Genomic DNA, 21,699 nt, shown 5'->3' on the forward strand with positions numbered 1-21,699 from the left:
TCTACTAGAGGAGCAGTGGTCTACTGGGACTCTGCAGGGTTGCATGCACCATTTTTTTGTTCTTTTTGTTCTTGTGATTGTCTAAACTGCCTAGTTTTACCTTACTAATGTTGTGGGTGTGTACAGACCCTATACTCTCCCACTGTCCCACTAAACCTGGCAGATGCATGCCAGCATCATACTGTCCCTCTGCTTAGCTAAAGCTACTGGGTGTGCCCTAGGCCTTCCCATTACCACTGTTCCACTAAAGTCAGCAGGCACATGCGATCCATATAGAAACACCCCTGATCACCTGGCTCTGATGACCAGCAGGACTTTTGTTCCTGGGTCCTACAAGATTATAATTATCAGAGACAGTTCTTGACAGTTTACCACCCCCAAGGCACTGCACAGACAGCAGATGGAAATACATCCCTAGTCTTAACTATGAAAAAGACACACTTACTTGCCTTGGAGCTTCAGCCTAAGGGTCAGGCTTCAGGTTTGCCACAAATCTAGATATGATGGGAGGTCCTCTCAGGGAACAGAGGCTGGGGGACATCATCTCTGCCCTTTCCTTCAACCTAACTATGGCTCATCAGTACCTTCCAGAAAGAAGCTTTGACACATGTCTAGAGCCCAGATTTTTCAACTGTTGCCCAGGGGATATCTCTAGATTGCACGGTGTGGAGGCCAGCAGGGTTTGTGATTGCAGGACCACAGGACTACATGTATTTGTACACTTTAAAGGTTGCTGCCTGAGGGTCTAGATTCTAAGCAGTCTGAAACTAGATGCTGACCGAGTTCCTTCCCATTAGAACACAGACAGGTCTGGGTACAACTTCAACAACTGGGACCTATCAAGAAAAAAACTAGGCAGTTTAGACAATCACAAAGGTCCAAGAGATACCCAAGAGCTAGGGAAAGGTTGAAAAATAAGGTTCATCTCCTATACAAGGCCAGTCTTTCAAGACTAGAAGTACTTGTTTTGCCTGGTACATAGAAATAAACACAGAGTCAAGGAAAATGAGAAAAAAGAGGAATATGCTCCAAGCAAAAGAATAAAACCTCAAAAAAAAAAAAAAACACCTTAACACAACAGAGACAAGTAATTTATCTAATAAAGAATTCAAAGTCATGGTCATAAAGATGGTCACCAAATTTGGGAGGAGAATAGGTAAACATGGTGGTAACTTCAACATAAAGATAGAAAATGTAAGAAAGTACCAAATACAAGTCACAAAACTGAAGAATACAATAACTGAAGTGAAAAATACACTACAGGATTCAATAGCAGACAAGATGAAATGGAAGGATCAGGGAAAAGAGAATGAGTGAAAGAGAATACAGGACAAGGGAAACTTACCCAATCAGAGCAGCAAAAATTAAATATATAACTGAAGACAGCTTAAGGAAACTACACAACAGCATCAAGTAAAATAATATTCTCATTATAGAGCTCACAGAGAGAAAATAAATAAAAAGACAGAAAACCTCTTTGAAGAAATAATGGCTGAAAACTTCTTTAATTTGGGAAAGGAAACAGATATCCAGATCCAGAGAGTTAAAAATTAAACTCAGAGATCCACACCAAGACACCAAATTAAGATGTCACTTAAATGGATGAAAAAAAATCTTAAAAGTAGCAAGTGGAAAACAACATGTTATATACAAGGTAACCCTTGTAAGACCATAAGCAGATTTTTTCAGAAGAAACTTTGTAGCCCAGAAGGCAGTGACACAATTTCTTCAAAGTTCTAAAAGAAAAAAATCTTCCAGGCAAGAATAGTTGATGTGGCAAGGTCATGATTCAGAACTGAAGGAGAGATAGAGTTTTTCAGACAAGCAAAATCCAAAGAAATTCATCATCATCAAACTGGCCTTATAAGAAATGTTAAAAGAATACGTCCTAATTAGTAACAGGAAACATATAAATCTCACTGGTAAAGGTAAACATGTAGTCAAGGTAGTGGGTTAATCATTTAAAGAGCTAGTATAATGATTAATAGATAAAAGAAACAAAAATAACTATAATAATTAGTTAAAGGATACACAAAATACAAAGATGGAAGATGTGACATCAAAAACATAAAACATGGGGGAGTAAAAATGTAGAGTTTTAAAAAGTGTTCAAACTTAAGTTTCTATCAACTTAAAATACACACACACAGAAATATGTACACACAGATATAGGCTATTATACCTATATAATTACCAAATTATAATTACTAAATATTAATACCTACAATATATAATTAGCAAATTACAATAATTATTGAAACCTCAAGTCAAAAGATATAGAGTAGCTGAGTGGAAAGAAACAAAACGAAACAAAATAAGACTCACCTATTATGTACATGACTCACTTTGGATCTAAAGATACACACAGATGGAAAGTAAAAGGACAGAGAAAGGTGTTTCGTGTAAATGAAAACCAAAAGAAAACTGATGCAGTTATACTTTTATCAGACAAAACAAAGACTGTAAAAAGAGACAAAGAAGGGCATTACATAATTAGAAAAGGGTCAATCCAATAACATAATATGGTTATTTATACACATTTATGCACCCAACATAAGAGCATTTAAATATATGGAGAAAATATTAACAAATCTAAAAGAAGTAATTGACAGCAATGCAGTAATAGAAGACTTTAATACCCCACTTACAACAATGGATAGATCATCCAGACAGAAAATCAATAAGGAAACATCAGCCTCAAACCACACATTATATCAGATGGATTTAACATATATATATATGTATATATATATGTTAAATATTCATGTATATAAATATATATACACTATATAATATATATACATGTACATGTATATATTTAACATATATATATATACACATACATACACACACACACACATAAAGAGCATTCTACCCACATGCAATAGAATACACATTCTTCTCCAGTGCACATGGAACATTCCGTAGGAAAAATCATTAGGCCACAAAACAAGAATCAATAAATTTAAGAAGACTGAAATTATATCAAGCATCTTTTCCAACCACAACAGTGTGAAACTAGACATCAATTATAAAATGAAAAATGGAAAAATTACAAGTATATGGAAACAATATACTAGTCAACAACCAGTGGGTCAATGAAGAAATCAAGTAATACCTGAGACAAGTGAAAATAGAAAAACAACATACCAAATCTATGGGAGGAAGCAAAAGCAATTCTAATTCTAAGAGGGAAGTTCATAGTGATACAGGCATACCTCATGAAACAAGAAATATCTCAATAAACAATTTAACTTTACATCACAAAGAACTAGAAATAGAAGAACAAGCAAAGCTCAAAATTAGCAGAAAGAAGGAAATAGTAAATATTAGTTTGGAAACAAATTAAATAGAGAGTACAAAGACAAAAGAAAGACAATCAATGAACCTAAGATCTGATTCTTTGAAAAAAAAATAGACAAAACTGACAATCAGCTAGACTCACCAAGAAAAGTGAGAAGGCTCAAATAAGTAAAATAAGAAATGAAAGGGGAAAAGCTACAATTGACACTACAGAAATACAAAGAATCATAAGAAAATTCTATGTAGAATTATATGTCAACACATTGGACAAACTAGAAGAATGGATAAATTCCTAGAAACATACAATCATCTAATACTGAACCATAAAGAAATAGAGAATCCAAATAGACTGATTATTAGTAAGAAAATTGAGTCCGTAATGAAAAACCTCCTGCCACAAAAGTCCAGGACCAGATAGCTTCACTGGCAAATCAAACATTCAAAGATTTAATACTTAAGCTTATCCCACTCTTTCAAAAGATTGAAGAGGAGGGAGTACTTCCAAACACATTTTACAAGGCCAGCTTTACCTTGAAAGTAAATCTGATAAGAATATCACAAAAATATTGTAGGCCAAAATCCCTGATGAACATAGATTCAAAAATCTTCAATAAAATATTAGGAAACTGCATTCAACAATACATTAAAAGGATTATACACCATGATCAATTGGGATTTATTCTAGGGATGCAAGTGTGGATCAACATTCATAAATTAATGTGATATACCACACTAACAAAATGAAGGATAAAAATTATATAATCACCTTAATATATGCAAAATTGTTTGGCAGAATTCAACTTCCATTCCTGATTAAAACTCTCAACAAAGTGTATATAGAAGGAACATACCTCAACATAATAAAGGCCATATATAACAAGCCCATAGTTAACATCACACTCTGGTAAAAAGGGCTCAGCTTTTTCCAACAAAAAGCTGACAGCTTTTTCTCTAAGATCAGGAACAAGGCAAGGATCCCCTCTCTTGCCACTTTTACTCAATATAGTATTTGAAATTTTATCCAGATCCAAGAAATTAGGCAAGAACAGGAAATAAAAATCATCTAAGCTGGAAGGAAGAAGTAAAAAAAAATCACTATTTGCAAATTAGATGATGTTATATATAAAAAACCCTAGAAACACCACCAAAAAAACTGTCAGAACTAAAAATGAATTCAGTAAAGTTTCTAGATACAAAATCAATACATATAAATACGCTGCATTTCTAACAGTAATAACAAATTATCAAAAAAAGAATAAAATAATCTCATTTACAATTATATCAAATAAAGGCAAAATACTTAGGAATAAATTTAACCAAGGAGGTAAAAGAGCTATATTCTGAAAACTGTCCAACATTGATGAAAAAAACTGAAGAAGAAAAATGAAAGATAGTCCATGCTCATGGATGGGAAGAATTAATACTGTTAAAATGTCCATATTGCCCAAAGCAATCTACAGATTCAGTGCAATCTTCATCTAAATTCCAATGGCATTTTTCACAGAACTAGAACAAACAATCCTAAAATTTATATGGATCCAACAGAGATCCCAAATAGCTAAAGCCCTATGGAGAAAGAACAAAGCTGAAGGCATCACACTCCCCAATTTCACACTATATTACAAAATTATAATAATCAAAATAGTATGGTTTGGGCATAAAAACGGACATAAGATCAATAGAACAGCATAGAGAGTCCGAAAATAAACTCACTCACACATATATGATCAATTAACTTATAACAAAGGAGTCAAGAATAAACAATGGGGAAAGGACACTCTCTTCAAGAAATAGTGTTATGAAAACTGGACAGCCATAGGCAAGAAGGAGGAGGAGGAGGAGGAGGAGGAGGAGGAGGAGGAGAAGTGGAAGAAGAAGAAGAGGAAGAAAGAGGAGGAGGAAGAAGAGGAGGAGAAAGAAAGTGGATTCTATCATACACCACACAGAAAAATTAGCTTAAAATGAATTAGAATTGATTGTAAGACACAAATCATAAAACTCCTAGAAGAAAACAAATGGTAAGCTCCTTGATATCTTGGTGATGATTTTTTTTGCATTTGACTTCAAAAGCAAAGGCACCAAAAGCTAAAATAAACAAGTGGGACTACATCAAATCAAAAAGCTTCTACACAGCAAAACAAATTAACAACATAATGAAAAACAACCTACTAAATGAGGGAATATATTTGCAAATCATATATCTGATAAGGAGTTAATATCCAAAATATATAAATAACTCATACAGAATTGCCAAAAAAAACTGACTAAAAAAGGGACAGAAAATCCATATAGACATTTTTCCAAAGAAGATATACAGGCAGCTACAGTCACATGTAAAGACATTCAACATCACTAATCAAAGGGAAACACAAATCAAAACCACAATGAGATATCACCTGATACTGCTTAGAATGGCTATTATCAAAAAAGCAAGAAGTAACAAGTGTTGGTGAGGAAACCCTTGTGCACCACTGGTGGAAAAGTAAAATGGTATGACCAGTATGGAAAACAGCATGCAGTTTCCTCAAAAACTTAAAAATGGAAGTACCATATGATTCAGCAATTCCACTTCTAGGTACTTATCCAAAGAAAATGAAAACACAAATTCCAAAAGATATATGCACCTCTGTGTTCATTGCAACATTATTTACAACAGCCAAGATATGGAAATAATGTCCATTGATGGAAAAAATAGATAAAGAAAATGTGATATATCTCATAAACAAATGTGATATGTAATGTGATATACATTATATTATATATAATGGAATACTACTCAGCCATAAAAAGGAATAAAATATTGCCATTTGCAATGACATGAATGGAGCTAGAGTATATACTGCTAAGTGATGTGAGTCAGAGAAAGACAAATACCATGATTTCACTTAAATGTAGAATCTAAAAAACATACGCATAACAACAACAACAACAACAACAACAAAATAAAGCAGAACGAAAGGAAACAAATACATAGAACATAATAGGGGTTGCCAGAGGGGAGGGGAGTTGGGGGTGAGCAAAATGGGTAAAAGGGGTCAAGAGGTATAGACTTAGAGTTATAAAATAAATAAGTCATGGGGATGTAATATACATGTTAACTATAGTCAATAATAGCATAGTATGTATTTGAAAGGCTTTAACAGAGTAAATTTTAAAAGTTTGCATCACAAGAAAAAAATGTAACTTTGTATGGTAGTGATGGTAACTAGACTTGTGCTGATCACAGTGTATACAATATCAAATCATTATGTTGTATACCTGAAGCTTATATAATGTCATATGCCAATTATACCTTAATAAAAAACGTCTAATGTCAGTCTAGGTTTCATTCCTTCATAGGAGATCTGTATCACTTATTATCTTGTGGGTTATTTTATTGTGAGCTGAAATTTCACTAAATTTCATCTGTGAGAATACTAAGGGTATTTTTCCTTGTAAAGGATTTGGATTTGCTTCTGACCATGTTAGGCTGCTGACAGCCTAGAGCCACTTTACCTTAATCTCTTGTCTTGGGGATTCCTTGACCCTTACTGATAATACACACTCAAGTAATAGGCTTATCATTACAAATTTTCAGATGAAATGAATATGATTATTTTTACTATTACTTTTACACTCAGTGGGAAGGGAAACAGATCTAGTTTTATACTGGTACCTTCTACAGAAAGACAGAGTACTCCCACCCATCATTTCACTGAAGATGCAATAGCTAATATTTATTGAGCAACTTTAAGTAGGTTTATACAGAATCTCTGTTCAGCTCCCCAATTCAGCTTGAGCCTGAAACTCAGCTTTCTCTTCAAACAAAGAGAATTTTGGCCTAATTTGCTAAGAATATGGGTTGCTACTATTAGTTTTTAACAATAGGGTAATGCGATGGTCAGTCCTGATAGTTGCATTACTTAAATGGCTTCCATTTCATCCCCTCCATTATTTTCTTTTATTTTTTTGGTCCTGACCTATAAAGGCTAACTCACCCTTCCTTGTAAGAGGAAAAAAAAAAACGTTTAAAAGTATATTTATTGGAAAATTCCCAGCATCTTGATGTTTTGCAGAAGGCATTTTAGGATACTTAGTCAGCCTCATCCATGGAAAGGGAAGTTTGCTTCATTTCAACATCTGTGAAGTAAGCTCATCAAATCTACCTCATAAAACTAATGCAGGGATTAAGTTTTATACTGTTTATCATTGCTTAGCACAAGGAATAACGTAAAAATGTACTCCATAAATATTAGCTATTACTATTATCATAGGGTGATATTTTCTAAGAAGTAAACATACTGAAAAAATCATAAAGCATATACTTTTGTTAGACAAATGGTTTCCTGATAAAACTTTGACCTTGTGACTGCTATACTGTCACTTATTTTCATGGACTGCTTTACAGTTCTTTTTAAATGAATATTTGTCTATTCTGGTCTATCTGTGCCCAGGTAGATGTGACACTGAGTGAACAATTCAAAGTCATAATTACCTAGAAGAATTAATTGGTCCCTCAAGCTGCCTATCATTAAAGTCACTATGAAAGCACAATTAACTAGTTCAGATTTTGCCTCTTTTACTCTGTTATTTAATGTCAGGTGAAAGAATTTACAGATGCCTTTGAAAAGGACAGAAGTTGGGGTGTTAATAATTCACAAGAAGGATGAAATAATCACTAATCAAGAGAACTGGTGAAGACTTTGGACTTCTAAATGTGTGATTTTAATATTTAAGACTCTAAGATGATTTTTAAAAGCCATCCCTAATACTTTTAAGCTCATGCTGAAAGCTTTCCTTAGAAATTGGGAAACCAGAAAATTGCAATATTCACTTCTTACCAGGCAGCTTTTATTGTTAATATAAGGAAAAGATCAGTGAGATTGGAAGTACTGTGGTCAAAAGGTCATGCGCCCAGGCTCAAGTGCAAGGGGACTTGAATCTGAATGCGTAATAGACGCTTACTATCTCTGTGGCCTTTGGTACCCTTATCATTTTTGTAAAACAGATTGTGAAAGATCTTAAAACACAGGGTTATTGTGACAACAAAATGAAAAACTGCATGCTGAACACTTAGAGCAGTGACTGGGCTTTTGGAACCATTAGATCATTAGTGCTATTATTGTGTGTTTTGCTATATCACTAACAAATCTTCAGTAGCCTGGTTAGTCTGGAATAAGTTGTAAAAGTCAGATGATTTGGTGTGATTTTTGGAGCTGTTTCCTGGTTTGCTCACCATCTCCCAAATCATTACTATGAGTAGAAAATTTAGTGCCACATGACTATGAAGAGGGAACGATGCCTTTTCAAGGAATAGAAATAACTTATTACATAACTGAATGCAAACTCCCACTCTGAAATTAGGAATGGGATCTGGCATATTTCTTTTAAATGTTCATAGGCAATAAAAACTCTGGCTGTTTGATTGATTTAGCAGGCAACTGAATGTTACCTTTGCTCTGCATAATTGCAGCTATAAGAAACATTAGGTGGGTAATAAAAAAAAAACCCACAAACCTCTGACATAGGCATTTAATTGAGAAAAAATGGGCTAAGGCTCATCTTTAAGTGAAAGGGCACTTTGTTTATTAATGAAAAAACTGTTTTTCTTTAGCCAACAACAACAACAAAAAAATCAAGGATCTTAGGGGAAAGGCTCCCAGTGCTTCCCCATTGAGAATTATATTTGCTGTGGGTTTTTCGTAGATGGCTTTTAAGATGCTGAGGAATGTTCCCTCTATCCCTACACTCTGAAGAGTTTTGATCAGGAAGGGATGCTGTATTTTGGAAAATGCTTTCTCTGCATCTAATGAGAGGATCATATGGTTCTTGGTTTTTCTTTTGCTGATATGATGAATCACATTGATTGTTCTACGAATGTTGAACCAGCCTTGTGCCCCGGGAATAAATCCTACTTGGTCATGGTGAATAATGTTCTTAATGTACTGTTGGATCCTATTGGCTAGTATCTTGTTGAGAAATTTTTTAATCCATGTTCATCAGGGATATTGGTCTATAATTCTCCTTTTTGGTGGGGTCTTTGACTGGTTTTGGAATTAAGGTGATGCTGGCCATCAAAATCCTAGAGGAGAACACAAGGCAACACCCTTTTTGGACTTGGCCACAGTAACTTCTTGCAAGATACATCCACGAAGGCAAAAGAAACAAAAGCAAAAATGAACTATGGGGACATCATCAAGATAAGAACTTTTGCACAGCAAAGGATACAGTCAACAAAACTAAAAGACAACCTACAGAATGGGAGAAGATATTTGCAAATGACGTGTCAGATAAAGGGCTACTTCCCAAGATCTATAAAGAACTTATTAAACTCAACAGCAAAGAAACAATCCAATCATGAAGTGGGCAAAAGACATGAACAGAAATCTCACAGAGGAAGACATGGACATGGCCAACAAGCACATGAGAAAATGCTCTGCATCACTTGCCATCAGGGAAATACAAATCAAAACCACAATGAGATACCACCTCACACCTGTGAGAATGGAGAAAATTAACAAGGCAGGAAACCACAAATGTTGGAGAGGATGTGGAGAAAAGGGAACCCTCTTACACTGTTGGTGGGAATGTGAACTGGTGCAGCCACTCTGGAAAACTGTGTGGAGGTTCCTCAAAGAGTTAAAAATAGACCTGCCCTATGACCCAGCAATTGCACTGCTGGGGATTTACCCCAAAGATGCAGATGCAACGAAATGCTGGGACACCTGCACCCCGATGTTTATAGCAGCAATGTCCACAATAGCCAAACTGTGGAAGGAGCCTCGGTGTCCATCGAAAGATCAATGGATAAAGAAGATGTGGTCTATGTATACAATGGAATATTACTCATCCATTAGAAATGACAAATACCCACCATTTGCTTCAACGTGAATGGAACTGGAGGGTATTATGCTGAGTGAAGTAAGTCAATCGGAGAAGGACAAACATTATATGTTCTCATTCATTTGGGGAATATAAATAATAGTGAAAGGGAATATAAGGGAAGGGAGAAGAAATGGGTAGGAAATATCAGAGAGGGAGACAGAACTTGAAGACTCCTAACTCTGGGAAATGAACTAGGGGTGGTGGAAGGGGAGGAGGGCAGGGGGTGGGGGTGACTGGGTGCCGGGCACTGAGGGGGACACTTGACGGGATGAGCACTGGGTGTTATTCTGTATGTTGGCAAATTGAACACCAATAAAAATAAATTTATTATTTAAAAAATCAAAGAAATTAGGGTTTGAAACAACTTTAGAATTTTTCACAATAACAATGTAATGCACGATGGACGTTTTGGAAAATAAATCAATTTAAAAATGGTTACTGTAATCATTTTATTTCCTCAGCCCCTTAGATAATTTATCCCAAGGCTCCCTCTACACTGCATCAAAACATCAGTCTTCTCAACTAAAAATCCAATGGGTACACCCAAATGATTAATTTAGCTGACAAATTATTAGATGTTGTTCTGTTACCTAGTAGTTTGTAAATGATCAAAGAATCCAGAAAGTACCCTGAGAAATAGGAAAAGTCTGTTACTATCCATCCTTTTACCTCAACATCATATCTTTAAAGCCACACCAGATCCCTAAAGACTAGTACCGTGGAATGCGAGAAAGATATTATCTCCTACATATATGGTTTTTATCAAAGTTCTAAAGCACCAAATATGTTTTTTCCCCATTGCCAAATTACTCTCAGGTTATTATTGGCTAGATCTTTCATATAAGCACAGTCAGGACTGATAGCAGTTTCAAGTTTATTTATTTCAAGTTATTTATTGTTACTGTAACATTCTGCCTAATTGCCTATTGAAATAGTGGAAACCTTCCAATTTAAGGTTTAGAGGATGACACAAAAAAGTCCTCTTCTCAGTCTTCTGCACTTCTCTAAACAATGGAGTTGTGTGCATTTCTTTTTTTTTTTATATTGGGATATATATATATATATATATATATATATATATATATATTTGTTTCTTTTTCCCTGCCCTGAGTGGGATGCACACAGAGACACTCAAACACACACAAAAAAAATATGTACACACCGCTTTGAGGATAGGTACTAAACTACACAACCTAGTAAAAATAAAATGCCAATCATTTATTGACTGTGTACTATGCTCTTAGCACTATAGTTAGCACTTTCTATGCAGTATTTTATATTTTGCTCAGGAGATCCCTATGAAACAGGAGCCATTATCACAGGTGAGGATGTGGGAACTTGAAAATATTATCCAAGGACACAGAGTCAATGGGTTGTGGAGGGACATGCCAGTTACGAACTTACTGCCTCTGAACACTGACCTGCCTGTGGTACTCTCTTTGCCAGCTGGTATGATGCTAAACTTTGTCAGTATTGGGCACTGGAGTGACAGCAGGGGAAGTAAAGATTCCTCCCCTTTCAGGTGTGTTTGTACTTCTTTCTTGCACATGCCACTCTGGGTTGACCTGTAGGATGCCTGGTGGAGCTCACCTCCTTCATTTCCAACTCTTCTATAAATTTTAGCAGCACTCTCTATGCATGTCTCCTGCCAAGTTCTGTGGGTGCCCCAGTGGCAAGTTCATTTTGGGGGGCAAACCCATGGGCAGCTTCCTGGTGCCCAATCTGGTTTCCCTCAGTTCAATAGCACCAGCCACAGGTAGCTTTCTAGCAGGTGCAACAGGCCCACCATCCAGCTTTCCAGCAATTCAAGAGTATCCCCCACAGGCTACTTCCCTATGAATTTTGTCAACACGCCACTCCAAGATTCTGTTGGCACAAGCTTCAGTCCACTGACTGACTAGGTACTAGCCCTAGTGAGGCCAACCCACAGCATTTCTTTGCCACCTCGTAGGCTGGAGTCACATTCTTGCCCAACAGGTTTGAATGCCAGCCTTGGGTAAAAGCTCTTTGCTTTCCAAGTCATCCCTTGGGTACTATCCCTCAGCCCTGCGGTATTATTTTTGAGTTCTCTTCTATTTTCTCTTAAATTAATTCCTAGCAAATAGTTAATACTTATTTGTGTTAAACCTTCCCTGGTCAAGTCACCGTGTAGTTTCTGTGACCTGTCTAACCCTGACTAATACAAGGGGCTATTCCAATCCAAGGTCTTCTGATTGTATAGTCAATGCTTTAACAACTCAATTTGGATATAGTAGAGTAGGTGTTCAATCAAGGTCTGTTTTTGAGTTGAGTTTTTATTTATTTGCGGAAAATGCCTGGTTCCACATCAAAGAACTTTGCAATATAAGAACATAAATAGATTTTATGTTACTAAAGGTTTGCAAGAATATTACATAAATGAGGCTGATGCCAAGGTCAGGTTAGAGAATGATGGGTTCCTAAGGACAGAATAGATAGACTCTGCACATTGTTAAAGATTGAAATGTGGGCCTTTTCACAGTTTAGCCAATGTCGGTTTTACAATGTGACTTTTGATTTTTTGCTTTAACTGCAATTTCTAACCTGACACTAACATTCTAATATAAATAAGAGCACACTCCAATTCCCTAACAAAATCCAAATTTAGGGGCACCTGGTAGGCCACTGGTTGAGCGTCTGCCTTTGGCTTGGGTTGTGATCCCGGGGTCCTGGATTTGAGTCCCACATTGGACTCCCCGTGGGGAGCTTGCTTCTCCCTCTGCCTATGTCTCTGCCTCTCTCTCTGTATCTCTCATGAACAAACAACAACAACAAAAATCCAAACTTAAATGAACTTGGAATCAGTTGTCATCTACAAGTAACTACTTTTACTCTGATAACAGTGTAACAAGAGTGAGAAGCCAAAAGACCATTAGGAATCCCCTTTCCCATCTCCAGTCCTTCACACTGATATGAGTAGAGAGTGACTAAAGTGTTTGGGAAAGACAGTGGCAGTATTCAGAATTGTTTGGAAGATCCCTTCAGTAACCTCTACATTGACCTGCCCCACCAGCACTTACTCATCTTCAGGATCTGAGGGCGGGTAGGCTCTCCTATTCCAGACTTCTTTCCAATTTACAGGCATGATCAAACATCCCCCCAACTTAAATAACAAAAGGTTTCCTACATACCCTCCTAGCTACCATCCCTCTCAGGATCTTTCTTTCTCTACACAGCCAAGCTCCTTACAAGCATAGTGCAAACTTGCTTTCCTCCCTCCTCTTCCCTAATATCTTCAATAATGCCCCAGCACTGTTCTCTCTATCCCCAGGGAACTCCATCAAAACTGATCTGGGAAATGTTATGAATGATCTCCCATTTTCTCAATGCTGTCTTCATCCTACCAGGCCTCTCTAGTGTATCTGACATTTTTTTCGTGACTTCTCTTTATAAACTGCGATCTCCTAAGCACCCTGCTTTTAACTTGAGTCTCCTTATACCTCTGTGACCATTTATTTTTATTTCCTTCATAAACACTATCTCTTCTACTTTACATTTGATTTTGATTTTTTAAAATATTGTATTTATTTATTTATTTATGAGAGAGGGAGGAGAGAGAGAGAGAGAGAGAGAGAGAGAGAGAGAGAGAAGCAGAGGGAGAGGGACAAATGGACTCTGCACTGAGCAGGAAGCCTGACGTGGGGCTCAATCCCAAGACCCTGAGATCATGATCTCAGCCAAAGGCAGACACTTAACTGACTAAGCCACCCAGGTGTCCCTGCCTAACCCTTGATTTTATGTATAATTCCTAAATTCTGTCCAGGATTGATTTTCTTTTGATTTACCTGGACGATGTCATAAATGTTAAAGTTTTAACTAGCATGTGGCCTAGTAAATTCCACATCTGTATAATCAGTCTGGATCATTCTAACTTTAGGGCTGTGTATCTCTCTTTTACTGAATTATGGAACATCCCTGGTACACACTCCATAAGTACTGTAGGACATCTTGTTGATACCCTACCATATAACCCCTTAACCTCAATGGTTCTGAGTTCACCTGAAGCTATGGTGGCCAGTTTCTGCAAGCACTGCTACACTCTCACCTTAAGTACCCACATTTCTTTTTTTTAAGATTTTATTTATTTACTCATGAGAGAGACAGACAGAGAGAGGCAGAGGCAAAGGCAGAGGGAGAAACAGGCTCCATGCAGGGAGCCTGACGCAGGACTCCATCCCGGGTCTCCAGGATCACGCCCTGGGCTGAAGGCGGCACTAAACCGCTGAGCCACCCGGGCTGCCCAGTACCCACATTTCTTAATTTGATTGCCCTCAAGAGACCAGAAGTGAGGGATTTTCTGCACCCAAGGGCAATCCTTAAACAAAAACAGAGGAAAATGGGTGGATAAGCACTTCAGTTTCCATCAGCTCAGTGGGACAATTCTGAGTGTGTTCTGTGACACTGGCATTATACAAGAATTCTGTAAAGCTCCTAGTAGGACCAGCACTGTTACTCACAGTGGGAACTGACTGATAAAAGTACCCTTTATCAACCTTCCAAGCTTTCATTCCCCACTCTCCCCATTCCCTCACTCGTCCTTCTTGGTATTATCTCTCAAATTAACTACTAGTGCCTACGTCCTTGACTCAGGGATAGCTTTTGGTTGGTATCAAACATAAGCAGGCACTTCAGGATCAATGGAGATAAAAAGTGACATGTGATTTTTCACCTCCAAACTTGTTTTTCTTATTTTCTCAATTTTGTTTATGAAAAATAACGGCCATCCAGTCACTTGAATCAGAAACCTATATGCTCTTCTAGATTTTTCATTTTCACTGTACTATCACCACTGCCCTTGTCTTCAACTGAGCTAAAAATACCACTTCTTCCTTGGTCTCACTACCTGCGTATACCACCTACTCTCCACAGTTACTGCAGAAGTAATATAATCTTATTTTGGCACCTCTCTTCTCCTTCCCCCTTACATTTTTTTTTTAAGATTTATTTATTTGAGAGAGAGAGAGAATGAGAGAGAGAGAGAGAGAGAGAGAGAGAGAGAGAGAAAGAGAATGAGCAGGAAGGGCAGAGGGAGAGAGAATCTCAAGCAGATTCAACACTGAGTGCTAAGCCCAACACAGGGCTCGATCTCACAACCCTGAGATCACAACCTTAGCCAAAACCAAGAATCAGATGCTTAGTTGACTGTACCACCCAGATGACCCTTCATTCTTACATTTTAAACCCTTTCAAAAAAAATAAATAATAAATAATTTTTTAAAAAATAATGAATAAACCCTCATGGTTCACTGGGTGTATAGTTATGGACCAGGCTGTCTGAGAAGCATTGAGCTCCCTCAGCAACCTTGCTGGTGCCTATTTCCTCGGGTCTACCTTCAGACACTCTGCCAGCTGTACCTTACACTCGAGCAAAACCAAATGGCTTGCAGATGTGCAGGTATAACTAGCCTCATACTTCCAACTGCTTGCATGTGGAGGTCTACCTGTCTGGAACTTCCCTCCTACGCCTGTCCATTTGGCTATCTCCTACTCTAGTTCACAGGGCTGCCTGTGCCAGCTCAGTCAGTAGAGCACACAGCTCTTGATCCCAGCATTGTGAGTTTGAGCCCTATGTTGGGTGTAGAGATCCTTGAAAAAACTTTTTAAATCCTAAAGAAAAAATAAAATAAAATGTTGCTCACAATGAATTTTCTCTAGGAAAGCTACCCCAGATGCCTTCCTCTGCTCACCCACATGGGTGTGTGCCCTTTTTCTGTGTTCTCTAATCCTCTGTGATAACTTTTAACGCAACTTTTGGCATCTTATAAGGATAGCATTTGTTTTTCTGTTCTGAACACACTAAGAAATCAGTGAATTTTTGCTTAACTACTCAGTGTCTATGAGTTCTGATGGAGAGGGAATTTTCAGACTTACCACCTAACCTTAGAACACTGTCTCAAATGTTACAGACACATTTAGTAAATGGATACAAAATTAAACTTCATTATAATCCATTTGTTCTTTTTGACAAGTAATCCATTCTTGATTTAGGAAAGTATATGCAAAACACTATTTGATTGGGAGCAATATATGTCATTTTCTCATAAGTTTGAAAACATTTAGAAAAACACATGGTGTAATTTTTAAATATGAAAACTCCTCTGTTATATATGAATTAAAGCTCTTTAGTATGACATGGGAAGAATAAACAATATCTAGGGTACTAATAAAATCACACATATTACTGACAGGTTACACATGACCATAACATGTGTGTGCATGTGTTGAGAAGGACAGGGGGAGAGGGAGAAAGAGATGAGGATATCTAGACATATTGGTTTATCTTGTGTAGGGAAAAGAATTCTGTAGTCAGATAAGATCTGACTTTTTTTTTTTTTAATATCTGACTTTTGAATACAAGATTAACTACTGTTTCTGGTCTTGAGCACATTACTATATTTGGTATGTCTTGGTTTCCTGGCAAAATCCACCTTTTTATAATGTTTTTGTGAGATAAAATATTAGAAAACACATACAAATAATTTTTACCCTTATGAGGCTTGTGACAATTTTTAAAACCTGGAAGCCAAGCTAATATTTAAAGTATTCTTCATTTTATCTGAGAGGCCTAAAAGCATTTGCTAGATATTTATGCAAATCATTTCAACAGATTTTTCACTCTTATCATCATACCTCTTCATGGAGTTCTCTCCAACGAGAATTAAATGTCTCAAGCTCCTCATTGATCAGTTCATCCATGACTCCACCATCTGTCAAGGTCTGTGCCAATATGCGAATCTGATTCGGGTTATCCTCTGAATGTTGCATCAAATTTTCAAGCGACTGAAACACATTTGTAATAATTACTATTTCCCTTCTTTTCCTAAATATACTGAATGAACACAAAATGCTCAGTATCTTCCTATTTACATACCATTAATTTAAAAAACAATTTAAAACAATACCTAATTGGGGTGATAAAACAGGAAAGACCATTGTTACTTAAAAAATATAATATTTGTGCATTTATATCTTCATGAGCTTGTGGCAGGATGGCGGACTGGGGCACTTTAAAAATTATCCATAGCTACCTTTTTCTTTGATGTCCTCTAGTCTTAAACCTGGGAAGGTAAAATACTCAATTTCTTCACTTCTCTTATAGCTAGTGATGGCTAAGTAACATGATTCTGAACAATATACAGAAGTAGAAGTTCAAGAGCAGAGTTTCCCTTCCCAATTTTTTTTAAAAGTACAACCTCCAGAAGAAATTCCTTTGCCCTTCATACTTTTTACACACACACACACACACACACACACACACACACACACACACAGATTTTAAGTGGAGCAGCCATTTTTTTGGACGGAAAAATGATAAAAGATGAGAATGAAGTCCTTTAATCCAATCATTTAATAGGCCTTTGTTCTGGCCACCATCCTACTAATGTACTGCATGTGCTTCATCTTTTCTTGGAAGATGCATCACATTGCTGATTCACAAGGAATGCTTGGTCAGTTAACACCTCTGATTAGCACAAGGCCAATATCACAGTCCACTTGAGACTAGTCTCATTGTTCTTTGATACCTCTTCAGGTTTTACAATCCTCTTGAGAAAATAAGGAAGTTAGATATATGATGTTTAGGTTTCTGATGTAACATTCTAGAATTGCAATATCAAAAGAAATCTTTTACCTTTTGTTCACATCTTAATTTATATACCTTATTACAGCCCATTTACACAGGGGTTGCATTGCAAATGATCCTATATACAATATATATGGCAAAACTACGTATTCATTATACATAATGGGTTAGCCAAAAGTACAATAAAATGCATAGAAAGGAAATGACTATTATTAAAAGTTCACATAAATCGACATTTATACCTGCCAATTCCTTCAAATTTTACTTTTTAAATGTCTTCAAGATAAAACTTGAAAATGTACTAACATTCTGTAGTACTAAAATGTATGAACATTTTAAAGACATATTCCTAACATCAGAGCATGTGCATTTAATACTTCATGACATTTTTGTAAGGTATAAATGCATGCTTTTAAATAACTTAAAAGTAGGTTTCAGTTCAACAAATGTAGCTTTTGAACTGGAAATAATGTTTTATATGACCATCCTGTTTAGCTCTACTCTGATGGAGCAAAACAGTACATTTGCAGTCTGTGTGGGTCTGTGGTAGATTTAGAGAGGTAAAGAAAAGTGTCAACATAGAACTTTATAACACAGAAAAAGGCAAGGATGCCTGGGTGACTCAGTGGTTGAGCATCTGTCTTCGGCTCAGGATGTGATCCCAGTTCCAGGATCGAGTCCCGCATGGGGCTCCTGCATGGAGCCTGCTTCTCCTCCCTCTGCCTCTGTTTGTCTCTCTCTCTCTCTCTCTCTCTCTCTCTCTCTCTCTCTCTCTGTGTGTGTGTGTGTGTGTGTCTCATGAATAAATAAATAAAATCTTTTAAAAAATAAAAGAAAAGAAAAAAGCAGATGTCCTCTGGAAAAGGTTATTTAAATCTTCTTCTTCAAATCCTTGAGGCTGAAAGGTTTACAGAAGAAACAAAGGCTTCATCCAAATAACCAGTGTCAAGGAAGGCAAAGCTACCACACTATCTGTACTGTTTCCTTTGCAGTTCTCTTCTACTTGGTCCTGGGTGTCCACTGCATATGAATTATTATCATTTTGATTAATTCACAACTTACATCAAGCACCTCGGCGATTTCCTCGGCTCCCCCAGAAATATTTTCAGTGGTTTTAAGCTTGGCTTCTACTTCACTTAGCCACTTGTTTGCCTTCTCCAAGTAGGACAATAACTCATGCCAGCACGCCCAAACTTCCTAAGAAAGAAATACATATCACAGATGAAATGTGTGATGGAGAAGTGACTGTGAGCTTTTGGAATTTTCATTTTTAAAGCTTTGAAAATAGAACAGGTTTATTTTATATCGCTCACCTTTCCTTTGCAGTAGATATTTAAAAATGCAACTAGTCATGTTGATCAGCTATTATGTTTATAATTACTAATCATCAAGGAAATATTTTATTACAAAAATGAATTAAAGAGTCAGTGATTTTACTGTTTTAAATAAAAATGCATCAACATTATAGTCTAGAAAATAAAAAATAAAAGCATACATAAAAATGCATATATATATACAATGCATATATTATATATATATATATATATATATATATATATATATATATATATAAATCTAACATCTCAAAACATTATCCATGACCACTTTTCTGTGAGTTCCTTAAACTTCCTTTCAGGGCAGCCCTGATGGCCCAGCAGTTTAGCGTCGCCTTCAGCTCAGGGCCTGATCCTGGAGACCTGGGATCGAGTCCCACATCAGGCTCCCTGTGTGGAGCCTGCTTCTCTCTCTGTCTGTGTCTCTGCCTCTCTTTATCTCTCTGTGTGTCTCTCATGAATAAATAAATAAAAAACTTAAAAAAATAAACTTCATTTCATATGTAAGTAATTTGATAGCTAACATTAAAGTACAGACTTGGCTCCAGTGCCCTTTTCACTAAATCTTACATCATACAATTTTTCTGCATTACTAAGAACACATATATTTAATGAAAACCTAAAGTTTCATTTAAGTGGCTGTATTTTTGTTTTCTTAACAATCAAAACTTATTGGGTAGTTAGACTATTTTTGGTTTTGTTCACTATTATAAATTTGTAGTGAACATCAACATGAATATGGATTTCCCCATTATTTCAAATTATTTCCTTGAAGTGTATTAAGAGGAGTATAAACTAATAACTATTTCAAGGATGCTATTTGATATGTATTGAAAAATGATTACTGTAATACACAAAATAAAGCAAAACTTTAAGACCACAACCAGAAAATACAGAAGAGTATTTTATAACCTTGGAATGGAAAAGGATATCTTAAATAAGACATTTTATAAAAATAAAACAAAACAAAAAACAAAACAAAAAAAACTGAATACATTTGATTACAATAGAATTAAACTCTTCTATTTATCAAAAGGCACCATAAAGAAATTGAAAACCAGCCTCAAACTTGAAGAAAACAATTGCAAAATTTGTAACAGATGAGTAAGAACGGAATGCCATCAAGTCAATTGAAAGATGAAGAGACTTCCCAACAGAAAATGAAAGGAAAACCTAAACCAGCATTTCAAAGAAAAAGATATCTATGCATATCAAAAAATATATGAAAATATGTTCAACCTCATTAGCAGTCAGGGGAATGTAAGTGAAGATTACAACACGATATTTATACCACGTTGACCAACAAAAATGAGAAATCTGACAACTGTAAATGTAAGAGAAGATAGACATTAACGAAAACTTATATTTATTGCTGGTTGGTAATATTAGAATGACCATTCTGGAAAACAATCTCTCATTCTCAGTCAGGTGAATATTCACATACCCGACAATCCAGCTACTTCACTTTTACATACATATCCCCAGAGAAATTCCTTTGTGTGGACAACAAAGACAGTTAAGAGGTTGTTCATTTCAGCACTTTTTGTAATAACCAAAATTTGGAAAACAATCTTATATGTCTGCTAACAGGAGAGTGTATAAATACACTGTACACATTTGAGCAGAGAATACAGAAGTAAAAATGAAAATTTCATTACACAGAACAACATGGATGAGTCTCAGACACAAAAATGTCAGGCAAAATGGGCACATCCTAGAAAATAAATATTATAGGATATGATTTTTTTTGTAATTCTTGAAACAAGCAAAATTGAGCAACACATTATTTAGGTGTTCATATGAGTGTGATAAAACATTTTTAAAGCAAAGAAATAATAAAGGTGAATTCCTGGATTATGGTTATGTCTATTGGGTAAAAAGCAAGAAGATGCAGTAAAGAGAAGAATACAAAAATGATCATTTTCCATTAGATTTGAGATTGTAAATATTGGACAAACCTATAAATACCGTAGTACAACCACTACTCCCTGCAACTACCACCTCAGCGCCACCAAAAATAAAGCCAAAGAAGGAAGTTTTATTTTAGGAGAAACCAAAAATTCAATCAGATTTCCCACATTTTCACTTTGCTTATACACCTTGCAAATGATGAAGGACATTCCCTCTCTACTTGATGAAAAGTGGCAGTCTAACCTGTATCACCACACTACAAAGACTTGCTTGGTATTTTATGTACAGTTTATTACAGAAAGTGAAATTATGTATTTTGCTTTAAAAAGTGATAGAAATCTTAAATCTGGGTCATTTCCAGCTCCTGCTGGACTACAGACTGTCTTCCTTCTGGGCAAAGATCCCAGTGGGAAAATATAAATATCTCCTTAAATACCCGAGGGTACTTTAGAGCTTTGAAAATAAGGAGATGTGATTGGTAATGTGTCTTATTAACTTTGGTGCAGATTGAGGTAATGAACTACCTTGCTGATTTAACCATCAGGATGGATGGCCTCTTGTGTCCCAAACGCATCTGAAGGACACAGCTGGAGAGGCTGAATGTACTGGCTTTACAAGTCACCTTTGCAAAATAAAATGTAGTCTTGCAGCCTAAATTGGAGCTAAAAGCCACTCAGAATAACTGTT

The 21,699-nt window shown here is 36.2% G+C and overlaps 1 protein-coding gene across 2 annotated transcripts in view; it reads right to left on the reverse strand.

Moving 5' to 3' along the window:
- DMD (dystrophin) overlaps nt 1-21,699 on the reverse strand; it is a 2,426,617-nt gene that overhangs the window by 1,271,419 nt on the left and 1,133,499 nt on the right. For both annotated transcript variants that reach the window (XM_072743155.1, XM_072743156.1), the window contains exons 28-29: nt 18,830-18,964; nt 16,816-16,965 (exon numbers count right to left, since the gene is read on the reverse strand). In XM_072743155.1, the coding sequence (XP_072599256.1) occupies nt 16,816-16,965; nt 18,830-18,964 (285 nt within the window). The remainder of the gene's footprint in view (nt 1-16,815; nt 16,966-18,829; nt 18,965-21,699) is intronic.

This window comes from Vulpes vulpes, chromosome X (assembly GCF_048418805.1).
Source record: "Vulpes vulpes isolate BD-2025 chromosome X, VulVul3, whole genome shotgun sequence".
Taxonomy (NCBI): Eukaryota; Metazoa; Chordata; class Mammalia; order Carnivora; family Canidae; genus Vulpes; species Vulpes vulpes.